Source organism: Mauremys reevesii, unplaced genomic scaffold (assembly GCF_016161935.1).
Source record: "Mauremys reevesii isolate NIE-2019 unplaced genomic scaffold, ASM1616193v1 Contig103, whole genome shotgun sequence".
Classification (NCBI taxonomy): Eukaryota; Metazoa; Chordata; order Testudines; family Geoemydidae; genus Mauremys; species Mauremys reevesii.
In genome coordinates this window covers 101,698-114,632 of record NW_024100720.1, presented here as the reverse complement: position 1 = coordinate 114,632, position 12,935 = coordinate 101,698, and the positions used below count along the sequence as shown (strand labels likewise).

At 51.5% G+C, this 12,935-nt stretch overlaps 1 gene segment (V, D, J or C); it reads left to right on the top strand.

Annotated features, from left to right (window-relative positions):
* The first annotated feature begins 11,254 nt into the window (after positions 1 to 11,254).
* LOC120392589 lies at positions 11,255 to 12,694 on the top strand. The segment is given in 2 exon segments: positions 11,255 to 11,615; positions 12,079 to 12,694. Coding segments are annotated over 2 exon segments (351 nt in total).
* Positions 12,695 to 12,935: the final 241 nt, after the last annotated feature.

Sequence of the window (12,935 nt, the reverse complement as noted above, 5' to 3'; positions counted from 1 at the left end):
TCAAAAGTGAAATAATAGAACTGTTTCAAGACCCAGTGTGTTTATTTGTACATGAAATTTAATAGAAGTGTGACCTGTTGTCACGGAGTGTGGGGGGAGACTAGGCCCGGCACCCCCGGATTCCTGTGATTCACCATGACTCTCAGCCAGCCAGTAAAACAGAGGTTTATATAGACAACAGGAACACAGTCCAAAACAGGTCTTGCCAGTACAGACAACAGGACTCCTTTAGTTAGGTCCATCTGGGGGCCCCAGGGAGGCCACAGCCCCGTTGGGAAGCCCAAGCCCCATTCGGGTGCCTCTCTCCATTTCCCAGCCAGCTCCAACTGAAACTCTCTCCAGCCTCTCACACAGTCTCCCCATGGCTCCTCCCCCAGCCTTTGTCCTTTTACCAGTTTCCCGGGAAGAGATGTTACCTGGCCTCCAACCCCCCACCTGGGTTCTCAGGTTACCTGCTCAGGTATGCTCCCTTCCCCAATGCAGGCCATCCCAAACTCCCCTGCAACCTTCCCAGGTTAATACTCCCCACTCAGCATCCACATAACCAGTGAAGAGCTGGAGCCGGTTCCCACCGGTTCATGGGAACCGGTTGTTAAATTTAGAAGCCCTTTTAGAACCGGTTGTCCTGTGAGGGACAACTGGTTTGAAAAGGGCTTTTAAATTTAACAAAAGCCCCAGCAGCTCCCTGCCCTTCCCCCGGCCCCAGCTCACCTCACACCGCCTCTGCCTCCTCCCCTGAATGCTCCCGAGGCTTCTTCTCCCCCTCACCGGTTTCCTACAAATCAGCTGTTCATGCGGAAAGCCTGGGAGGGCTGAGAAGGAAGCAGTGGCTTCCCGCAGGTGAGCTGGGGCAGGGGGGTGGGGGTGCAAGGAGGGCCCCAGGCGCCGCACGGCTCCAGCCTGGCCCCTGACCCCATCCCCGGGCGGTGCAGCTCCGGCCTGGTCCCGACCGTGGCCAGTCGGGTGGCGTGGCTCCAGCCCGGCCCCTGGGCCCAGCCGGCTGGGCGGAATGGCTCCGGCCCTGGCTGAGCACCCCGACTCTGGTCCCAACCCTGGCTGAGTGGCCCAGCCTGGCCCTGGCCCGGCCCCGCCCCCATCTCTAGGCAGCGCGGTAAGGGGGCAGGGAGCATGGAGGGGGTGTTGGATAGAGGGCAGGGGAGTTGGGGGGTGGATTAGTGTTGGGGTGGTCAGAGGGCAGGGAACAGGGGGATTGAATGGGGGCAAGGGTCCCAGGGGGGGCAGTCAGGAAGGAGCAGGGGTTGGATGGGGAGGCAGGGGGCAGTCAGGGGACAGGGAAAGGGGGTGTATGGGGCAGGGGTCCAGGGGGGGCTGTCAAGGAACGTGGGGGGTTGGATGGGGCAGGAGTCCCAGGGGGGCATGATCCCCTCATGGGATGAGGAGGAGGGAACCAGTTGTTAATATTTTGGCAGCTCATCACTGCACATAACACATCAAGAACATTCCCACTTCGTCATATCTCTCCCCCCTTCGAGACCGAACTGAGCAGGGTCACTTCAGCCAGTGACCTGGGGAAGTTAGAGCCTACCTAAGTTCCCCTGGATGCCCCAGCATCCCCCCCGCTTCCTGGGTGAGAATTACACCAGGTCCTTCCAGTTTTCCCCCCGCCCCCTTAGGTCGGGTGTGCTTGAGGCACTCATAGTCTGCAGGTGGGAAGGCTTATGCGGCCCATGCCCTTTTTCCACCCCAATACCCCTGGGGTTCAAACTGGGATGGGGTCTTTTCCCAGCGTTCCAGTCTGGAGGGCTGCGATTCAGGCTCTCTTGGTTAAGAGCCCCCCTTTTTACCTTGGCCACCCTCTGGAAAGGCTCTTCCATGCTGGGCAAGGATCCTAAAGCTGTTTTCCCCTTGTCCCAGGCCTTCCTGACCCTCTGACAGGGGTCACAGGATTGGCAGTACTGTCGGACATTACTAAAGACCCCAGGCCAGTAAAAGTTCTGTAGCAGCCTCTGCTGGGTATGGCAGATTCCCTGGTGCCCTGAGAGGGGGATGTCATGGGCCCGGCACAGCAGCTGACAGCGATACTTCCGGGGTACCACCAGCTGCCTCCTGATTCCCCATGACTTCATTTCCCCTGGGGAAGCCCATTCTCAGTATAGGAACCCCTTCTCCCACAGGAACCTTTTCCGGCAACCAGGGGCGGCTCTACAAATTTGGCCGCCCCAAGCAGTCATGCCCGGGAGGCGCCCCCGAGCCGCGGGAGCAGCGGACCTCCCGCGGGCATGACTGCGGAGGGTCCGCTGGTCGCGCGGCTCGGCTGAACCTCCCGCAGCTGCGGGCGGTTCGCTGGTCCGGCAGCTCCGGTTGAGCTGCCGCAGTCATGCCTGCGGGAGGTCCAGCTGAGCCGCGGGACCAGCGTCCCCTCCGCAGTCATGCCTGCGGCAGGTCCGCTGCTCCCGAGGCTCCGGTGGACCTCCCGCAGGCATGACTGCGGCAGGTCCGCCGGCCCAGCCTGCCGCCCCCCCGGGAAAGGGCCGCCCCACGCGGCTGCTTGCCCTGCTGGGCTCTGGAGCCGGCCCTGCCGGCAACCTCCCCCTGTGGTCTGTACCACATTGAGGTTGGACAGGTCCTTTAGCTTCCACAAGGAGGGATCTTTCTGCAGTTTGGCCTGGAACTCAGCATCTGGGATAGGGATGGAGACCTGCTCTCTCTTGCCGGCTAGGTCTGAAGCCACAGCCTCCTTGAGCTGTGTCCCTGGAGGTTCCCTCCCCGCCGGATTAGGGTCCTGCACCTCGGGCAAGGTACGCTCCCTGAGCTCAAGGCGCAGTGTCCCTTGCAGGCTCGGGCTACGGGTCACGACCAAGGCACCCTGGGGGTTGCTTGGCTAGTTCTCCATGTCCCCCCGCATTAACAACTCAGTGGGCAAATGGTGGTGCACTCCCACTTCCCTGGGGCCCTCCTTGTCCCCCATTTCAACTGTACGTGTCATAGGTTTCACCCCCACTCTGAACCTTAGAGTATAGATGTGGGGACCTGCATGAGAAGCCCTAAGCTTAATTACCAGCTTAGATCAATATGCTGCCACCATCTAAATATTTGAGTTATTTGGAAAACTCTATCTTCCCCCCAAAACCTTCCCCTCCCTGGGTAGCCTTGAGAGATTCCTCCACCAATTCCCTGGTGAACATCGATCCAAACTCCTTGGATCTTAACACAAGGAAGAATTACTCCTTCCCCCCACCCCCACCAATCCCTGGTGAGTCCAGATCCAATCCCCTTGGATCTAAAAACAAGGAAAAATCAATCAGGTTCTTAAAAAAGAAGGCTTTTAATTAAAGAAAAGAAAGGTCAAAGAAAAAAATACTTCTGGGAGATAGCATACAAGCTGATCTCACAGAAAACAGATTCAAAATACAGAGGATGTTCCCCTGGGCAAAACCTAGTACACACAAGAATACCCAATTTGATTATTCCCCTAATGCCAAGACAAGTTACAAAAAGAAAATAAACATAAAGCTATTTATTCTTTTCTAAAACTTACTACTCTGATAAGAGGCTGGTTCCTTGAAGCTGAAACTGAAACTGACTCCAAACAAAGGAAACTTCCCTCCTTTCTTTTGAAACATCTTGTTGCTGCATTGGTTCCTCTGGTCAGGTGTCGGCTAGGCTAGGTGAACTTAACATAAAAACATACATAAGAACATAAGAACGGCCATACCGGGTCAGACCAAAGGTCCATCTAGCCCAGTATCTGTCTACCGACAGTGGCCAATGCCAGGTGTCCCAGAGGGAGTGAACCTAACAGGCAATGATCAAGTGATCTCTCTCCTGCCATCCATCTCCATCCTTTGACGAACAGAGGCTAGGGACACCATTCTTTACCCATCCTGGCTAATAGCCATTTATGGACTTAGCCACCATAAATTTATCCAGTTCCCTTTTAAACATTGTTATAGTCCTAGCCTTCACAATCTCCTCAGGTACGGAGTTCCACAAGTTGACTGTGCGCTGCATGAAGAAGAACGTCCTTTTATTTGTTTTAAACCTGCTGCCTATTAATTTCATTTGGTGACCCCTAGTTCTTGTATTATGGGAATAAGTAAATAACTTTTCCTTATCCACTTTCTCTACATCAATCATGATTTTATATACCTCTATCATATTCCCCCTTAGTCTTCTCTTTTCCAAGCTGAAGAGTCCTAGCCTCTTTAATCTTTCCTCATATGGGACCCTCTCCAAACCCCTAATCATTTTAGTTGCCCTTTTCTGAACCTTTTCTCTAGTGCTAGAAACTTCTTAACCCTTTACAGGCAAAAGAGGCATTAACCCTTAACTATCTGGTTATGACAGTATCCTCGCCATGGGCACTTTGAATGGGGTCCCGCCCACCCCTGTCAGGATCAGATAGGTGTTGGGCATCACCTGATCTGGAGCTACCACCTCAGGCCAGGCCAGTGTCACCTCAGCACCTGTGTCCCAGTATCCAGAGACTTTCCTCCCATCCACCTGCAGGGGAACAAGGCACTCGCTCCGCAAGGACAACCCTGTGCCCACTCTGTAAATGGAGAACCTGGTGTCTGGAGCATCCAGCTCTGCAGAGGAGTTGGCCTGGGAACCTCCTCTCTCCTGAGCAGTTGATAAGCTGCCAGCCCCCCTTGCCTGGGAAGCCTGCCTCTTGTCCAGCTGGGCCGCTACCCAGTTAACCCTCTGTGGGTCTGGTCTGTTCGGTCTGTCCCTGAGCCTGGGGCACTGGGTCCGTATTTGGCCTCTCTGGCCACAGTAATAGCAGCCCATGTCCCATTGGTCCCCTTGAACTGGTCAGTTGGCCCTGATGCCGGACGTTCCCCTTGGGAGGGGGTTCTCCATGTTTCCCTTATGGGAGGTTCCAGGATCACTCTCTTTCTGCATCGTGGTGTGTCTGTTCCTTTGGGACTCTTCCCTGCCACCCCCTGACCGGCTCTTCACAAACTCATCGGCCAGCCACCCTGCATGTCACGGGTTCTCTGGCTTCTTGTCCCTCAACCACAGCCTCAGGTCGGATGGGCACTGCTCATACAGTTGCTCTAGTACGATCAGTTTAACCAGGTCCTCCTTCATCTGGGCCACATCTGCCCACTTGCTGGCGTATCCCTTCATACGGACGGCTAGTTGCAGATATGAGACCTCCGGGGTTTTATACTGACTCTGGAACCTTTCCCAGTACATCTCAGGAGTCAGCCCAAACTCACATAGCAGGGCCTGTTTGAACAGTTCATAGTCCCCTTTCTCCGCCTCTTCTAGTTGGTGGTACAATGCCACGGCTTTGGAGTCCAGTAGGGGGATGAGAACTTGGAGCCTGTCCACAGGATTAACCTGGTGCAGCTCGCAGGCCAGGAGGTCATTCATGTCCTCCCCCTCCTTATGCTGGGCCAGGATGCACTTATCAAAGCTCTGTGCAGTCCTGGGTCCCCCCTCACTCACCACAGCCAGGGGCTCGCTGATCCTCAGCCTGGCCAGCTCCAGCTCATACTGCCTTTGTCTCTCTTTCTCCTTCAGTTCACGCTGCCTCTGTCTCTCTTCATGCTGCCTCTGTCTCTCTTCATGCTGCCTCTGTCTCTCTTTCTCCTCCAGCTCATGCTCTCTCTGGGCTGGTCCACACTAAGAAGCGGGGTCGAACTAGGGTACGCAAATTCAGCTACGTGAATAGCGTAGCTGAATTCGAAGTACCCTAGTTCGAACTACTCACCCGTCCAGACGCCGCGGAATCAAAGTCCGCTGCTCCAAGGTCGACTCCGCCACCGCCGTTTGCAGTGGTGGAGTACTGGAGTTGACCGTGGCACTTCCGGAGTTCGAACTATCGCGTCCACATTAGCTCTCTCTCCCATTTCAGCCGCTTCCGCTCCATGGATGCCGAGCGTCACCGGGAGGATCCCCTGCTGGCTGGTGAGCTTCACCGGGAGGATCCCCTGCTGGCTGGCGGTGTCACGGTGCCCTCAATATTTGCTGGGCTCCTCCCCACCCTTGCTCTAGGCATAGGAAGAAGGGGTCTCAGGAAGCCCTCTGCAGCTGGCTGACCACTCCCAGCGAGGACAGACATTGGTGCCTGCGCTGCATCTGCCAGGCTGCTTCCCTCAAAGACAGGGATCAGTTCATTTGAGCGATCTCCCTCCTCCAGCTGGGCAATCAGCTGGTCTTTGGTGAGCCTTCCTCTGCGCAGCCCCCTCTGCTTGCACAGCTCCACCAGGTCTCTCTTAAGGCACTTGGCATACATCTTCCTGCTGGCCACTCGCAGGCCTAGGTGCTCACTGCTTCCCACAGTTTCCAGGGAGACCCCTAGTGTGCCAGCCCTTCTCAAGGTCCCCACCTCTCTGCCAGTATTGAGCTGCAGACTCCTCCGTCCCTGGACTGCTCGCTGCAATCCCCCGGGGAACCCTGCTACTGCAAAAGCCTTCTCTCTGGTCACACACTCCCAGAGGTTAATTGCCCCCTGAAACCATCTCTCTCTGAATCTTCAGCACGCCTGGTCCCCGTCAATTCCCCTTCGTTTTACTGCTCCCCAGTCACTTATTGCAGGATGCGCTGTCCACGGGGTGCACTAGATCCCACCGCTACCACCAGTTGTCACGGAGTGTGGGGGGAGACTAGGCCTGGCACCCCTGGCTTCCTGCGATTCACCAGGACTCTCAGCCAGCCAGTAAAGCAGAAGGTTTATTTAGACAACAGGAACACAGTCCAAAACAGGTCTTGCTGGTACAGACAACAGGACCCCCTTTAGTTAGGTCCATCTGGGGCCCTTGGGGAGGCCCCGTTGGGAGACCCAAACCCCGTTGGGATGCCCCTCTCCATTTCCCAGCCAGCTCAAAACTGAAACTCCCTCCAGCCTCTCACTCAGTCTCCCCCTGGCTCCTCCCCCAGCCTTTGTCCTTTTACCAGTTTCCCGGGAAGAGATGTTACCTGGCCTCCAACCCCCCACCTGGGTTCTCAGGTTACATGCTCAGGTATGCTCCCTTCCCCAATGCAGGCCATCCCACACTCCCCTGCAACCTTCCCAGGTTAATACTCCCCACTCAGCATCCACATAACACATCAAGAACATTCCCACTTTGTCACACCTGTCCTTGTCTGGAAGAAAAAGCAGGTTCATAATGAAGTGCTACCACCTAATGGCCGTTTCATCTAGCGTTCACATCTACAGAAAATTTGTATAAAATTGTTATGAAGTTTTCCACCACTGTTCTACTAGATTGATGTCAAATATCAGCATAAATCCTCATATCATTCTGGACATTTGACCTGTAAATTAGACATATAATCTAGTATATTCTGGAGACAACCACACACCACTGATCCGCACAAAATTCACTCACAAAGTCAAACTTACACACATCAAATTTACTCCCACTCTCTTGGGTGAGGCTGCTGGAGGAGTCCCTATGGCCAGGGTTGCAGAGCGGCAAGAAAGCAGTTCAGCTTGGTGCCTAGCAAGCAGAGGCAGATATGGTACCTCAACCTGGGTTATGTGTCATGTGATGAGTCTGAGGCAAAAACACTCAGGCAGAGACGAGACTGGGAGCCAGTGTATCTCAGTGCCTTGAATGTCTCAGGTGTCAATAAATTAACGCCACTCAACTCAGAGCCATGAGGCTGAAAATGCCCTTGGGTCTTTCTTCACTTCTACTGTAAGTCTGTGCTCAGAATACTCTGGCCTCTCCCAACCCAGCTGCTTCACTTCTGGGATGTTGAATCAGAAATGGCTGAAGCAGCATTTGATTCAGGGTTTAGGATGATTAAGAGTTACTGCACACATAAAGAGAGAGGGGGCTGCCAACTGGAGGCGTCACTGTTCTATTTCAGTGTTTGTAGTGATTTGGAACATTCGTTGGCATTTCTTACCTCCTTTTTTCAAGACTTCAGAAGAGCATCGAGAGGGAGAGAGAGAGAGAGAGAGGGAGGGAGAGAAAGATGGAAACTGTGCATTTTACAACAGATTGATGTATGGATAGATGATGCAGAGGAAGGACAGATGGCGTGGATAGATAGGATAAATAAGAAATTAGAGAGAGGCAACAGAAGAAAGAAAGATACATAGATAGACTGGGAGAGAGACATAAGAACAGCCATACTAGGTAAGACCAAAGGTCCATCCAGCCCAGTATCCTGTCTTCCAAGAGCACCCAATGCCAGGTGCCCCAGAGTGAATGAACCAAACAGATAATCACCAAGTGATCCATCCCCTGTCGCCCATTCCCAGCTTCTGGCAGACAGACAGACATGAGGTTAAACAGGTGCTGTAACACTCTGATATACATTGCTCTAATGCTGTCATTTTATTTCCCTGCAGTCTCCTGCTGTGAGTCCCTGTTGGTTTAGGGACCCAAGTCATGGGTTGTGCGGGAAGGAGACGTCTCCACTGTGACCTGGACTTATACCGGTACTTACCAAACCTTCCAGTGATACCAGCAGCTCCCCTGGAGCGGGTTGGCCACCTGATGACTCTCAATGCTAGGGAGACAGTCACTGATGGGTGGTTCATGGGTGAGCGAATGGAGGATTTGAAAAGCAGCTCTCAGCAAACCGCATCCACTGGGAGCTGCGAGCGGCCGTACCTGCGGATGCTCAGGAAAACAAAGTGCCTCGCGGCCCGCCAGGGAATTACCCTGAACAAGCCACAGACCAAGTTTGATCTAGACCATTCCTGACGGGTGTTTGTCTAACCTGGTCTTAGAAACCACCAATGATGGAGATTCCACAACTTCGCTCGCTAACTTATTCCAGTGGTTAACAACCTGACAGGAGGCTTTTCCTAGTGTTAACTGTGATGGGGCAAGGCCAGATGGCTATAGAAAAGTAGTGGGAGATAGATATATTAGCCGCAGGTTAAACAAAAGGGGACTGGATAAATTCATGGTGGCTAAGTCCATAAATGGCTATTAGCCAGGATGGGTAAGAATGGTGTCCTTAGCCTCTGTTTGTCAGAGGGTGGAGCTGGATGGCAGGAGAGAGATCACTTGATCATTACCTGTTAGGTTCACTCCCTCTGGGGCACCTGGCATTGGCCACTGTTGGTAGACATATACTGGGCTAGATGGACCTTTGATCTGACCTGGTATGGCCATTCTTATGTTCTTATGTTAAATCCCTGGTACCAGGATAAGTAAATGGCAGCTGCTCCAGGTCAATTAAGACACCTGGGAAACATTTTGTATTTGTGCAATTGATTCCAAATGGAGGACTTGGCATTTACCCATATTGAATTTCATCCTATTTAATTCAGAACACTTCTCCAGTTTGTCAAGATCTGAACTCGAATTCTGTCCTCCAAAGTGCTAACTACCCCTCACAGCTAAGCTTGGTATCCTTTGCAAACTTTATAAAGGTACTCTCTGTGCCATTATCCAAACCATTTATGAAGATGCTGAATAGAATGAGACTCAGGACAGATCCCTTTGTCATATGCCTTAATAACTCGACTGTGAACCATATTTGATAACTATTCCCTGAGTACAGTTTTCCAGCCAGTTGTGCACCTGCCTTACAGTAGGTTTGTCTAGGTCATTGGTTCTCAGACTTGGTCTACGGCTTGTTCAGGGTAAACCCCTGGAACGCCACAAGATGCTTTGTTTACCTGAGCATCCACAGGTATGGCCACTTGCTGCTCCCAGTGGCCACGGCATGCTGTTCCCAGCCAATGGGAGCTGTGGGAAGTGGTGGCCTGGACCGCGCAGCTTCCCACGGCTCCCATTGGCCAGGAACGGTGAACCATGGCCTCTTGGAGATGCGATTGGCCGTACCTGTGGATGCTCAGGTAAACAAAGCGTCTCATGGCCCGCCAAGGGATTACCCTGAAGAAGCCATGGACCAAGTTTGAGAACCCCTGGTCTAGATGATATTTCTTTAGTTTGTTTATGAGAAAGTTATGTGAGACAGTATCAAAAGTTTTACTAAAGTTGAGACATATCACATCTACTGCTTCTCCCTATCCACAAGACTTGTCATTCTGTCAAAGAAGGATACTACCTTGGTTTGACATGATTTTTTCTTGACAAATCCATGTTGACTGTTATTTTACCTTATTTTCATCTAGGAAATTACAAATAGATGGACTGAAATTATTTGCTCCATTATCTTTCCAGATATTGAAATTAAGCCTACTGATTTATAATTCCCCAGGTTTTCCATATTGCCCTTTTTATAGCTAGGTACTATATTTGCCCTTCTCCAGTCCTCTGGTAGCTGTCCAGTCCTCATAGGATATCGAGGCTGGAAGGGACCTCAGGAGGTCATCTAGTCCAACCCCCTGATCAAAGGAGGACCAATCCAAAGACAGATTCTTGCCCCAGATCCCTAAGTAGCCCCCTCAAGGATTGAGCTCACAGCCCTGGGTTTAGGAGGCCAATGCTCAAACCACTGAGTTATCTCCTCCTCCCCTCCATAAGTTATTAGAGATAAATTGCTAATGGCTTCAGCCAGTTCCTTTACTATTCTAGGGTGTATTTCACTAGGCCCTGCTGTCTTGAAGACACTAAACTTGTCTAAGTAATTCTTAATTTGTTCTTTTCCTATTTTAGCCTCAGATCCTACCCCATTTACACTGAGGTTCACTATGTTAGCTGCCTGATCACTTAATTTTTTTTGTTGGAAACTGAAACAAAAAAGGCATCAAACAACTCAGCCATTGCTGCATTTTCTGTTATAGTCTTTCCATCCTTACTGAGTAATGGGTATATCCTGTCCTTGGTCTTCCTCTCTCTCCTTATGTATTTGCCAAATACTGCCTTGACATCCTTTATGATCCTAACTAGTTTAATCTCATTTTGTGCCTTGGCCTTTCTAATTTAGTCCCTACATGCTCTTGGTTTTTCAATATTCATCCTTTGTAATTTAATCTAGTTTCTACTTTTTGCCTGACATTTTATTTTTTGAGTTTCAGGTGATTGACGACCTCCTGGTTAAACCAAGGTGGCCTCTTACCACAATTCCTAACTTTCCTATAAGTTGGGGTAGTTTGCCCTATTAATATCTCTCTAAAAAACCTGCAAACTCTCCTGCTCTCTTTTTCCGCATAGACTTGCTTCCCAGGGGCTCTTACTTACCAATGTTCTGTGTTTTCAAGGGGTTAGGTCTCAGCTTTCCTAAATGGGCAGTGGTCTATTAGGGTTAATGGAGCTATGTCTCCAGCTGGTGTAAATCGGCGAAGATCCATTGGAGTAAATGGATGGTGAAGCTGTGCATGGTTCGGCATCATTCCCATGATAAAAGCTGGAATTCCCCTGTATCAAAGAATTTCTCCCCCCGCCTTTCTCTACCAGCACAGCAGATGGCGCTAGAATGCTCACAATCCTGACCTGCAAACCCTGGATAATTCCGCCAGTTTGAGATCTGGGCTCAGCTGTCCTCAACGAACCCAGCCCAGCCCAGCCCGCAGAGCTGCTGTTCCGCCCCGGGGCAGAGAACGAAACAGCAGCTTCTGTGGGCGGAGAATCCTTCCCCTGAGAAGCGGTAACCCGAGGGGAGGGAGAACTCTCGCTTCCGCTGGTCTCCTCTCCCGCAGACCTTCCCCGGATTGACTCTGCCTCGGTATATTCCTCTGCTGCCAGGGAGAGAAGAAGCGGAGCTCACCATGGGCTCAGAGAGTGGAGCTGCTCCGTGGCGCCTTCTCCTCACCCTGGCTTTGCTCTGTGAGTGAAACCGATGTTTTCTCGCTCTAACGGGTAAAAATATACAGACTCTTAGATGTCAGTGGGGGGCAAGCTCTCTTATCTTTTCATTCCTCTGCCAGTAGATTTCTACCTATCTTTCTATCTCTCTAACCAGCTACTGCACACGTCAGGAGTGAGGGGTCTGCCAGTGGGCCATATTTCAGCATCTGATCTATGTGGACAGTAATGTTGCTTTGGAGTTATTTGTTAGCATTTCTTGTCCTGCTTTTTAAGATTCGGGAAGAGAACAGAGAGAAATATAGACATGTAGATGGAAAGATCTGTATCTATATATAGCCATGTAGAAATAGATACTGGGGATAGAACAATAGAAGGATGGATGGAGGCTGGAGAGGGACGGCTGAATAGATAGATCCATAGATAGACAATGTAACACTCTCATAATCATTATTTTACCTGCTATTATTTCCTTTTCCTCCAGTCTCCTGCTGCGAAGCCCAAGTGGTTCAGAGCCCCGAGTCGCTGGGCACTGAGGAAGGAAAGGTCTCCACCATGTCCTGCTCCTTCACCAGCGCTTTCCAAGCCTTCCAGTGGTACCAGCAGCTGCCTGGGCAAGGGCCGACCCATCTGCTGACCGCGAGCTCTAATCAGAATGTCTCTGTGGGGCGGTTCATAGGCGAGCGCCTGGAAAGTGGGAAACGCAGCTCCCTGCACATCGCCGACTCCCAGCTGGGGGACTCAGGCAGCTACCTGTGTGCGGTGGATGCACAGTGACACAGGCAGAGCTGGTCTCAGGGCAAAAACCCTCATCCTCTGACAGGCAGTTTAGGGGAGGAGATGCAGGGGCAGATCCCCAGATGGTTTAAAGCAGCATAATTCCATGGCAGCCAAGGGGACAGATCCTCAGCCGTTATAAATGAAAACAACTCTAGTGGAGTCAATGGGGCCATAACGTGAGGACCAGGGGACTAGAACCCAGGCCTTCAGGTCATGGGATAGCTGTGTGAAGATCAGAATAAATCCGGAGTCACTCCACATGTGTTCATTGTGGTGACTAGATTACAAGAAATCCGAGACATAAATTCATTTTATTTCCTTTTCTTCCTACGGATACTTTCTCAAGGAAAGTTCATTACTAAACATAACCAGCGGGAAACCATCTTCCCTTAATGGAGCGAAATGCAAAATATCTCTGGCTTCAAAGCTGTATAGCTGTATAGTTGTTTCAATAGCAACAAAAATAAACAAAACTAAACTACCCCCCGTGTCCTTCACTTACAAACCGCGACTCCTCTATGGAAGCCAGAACTTCTGCTCCCACGTACCTCTGTGCAGTTC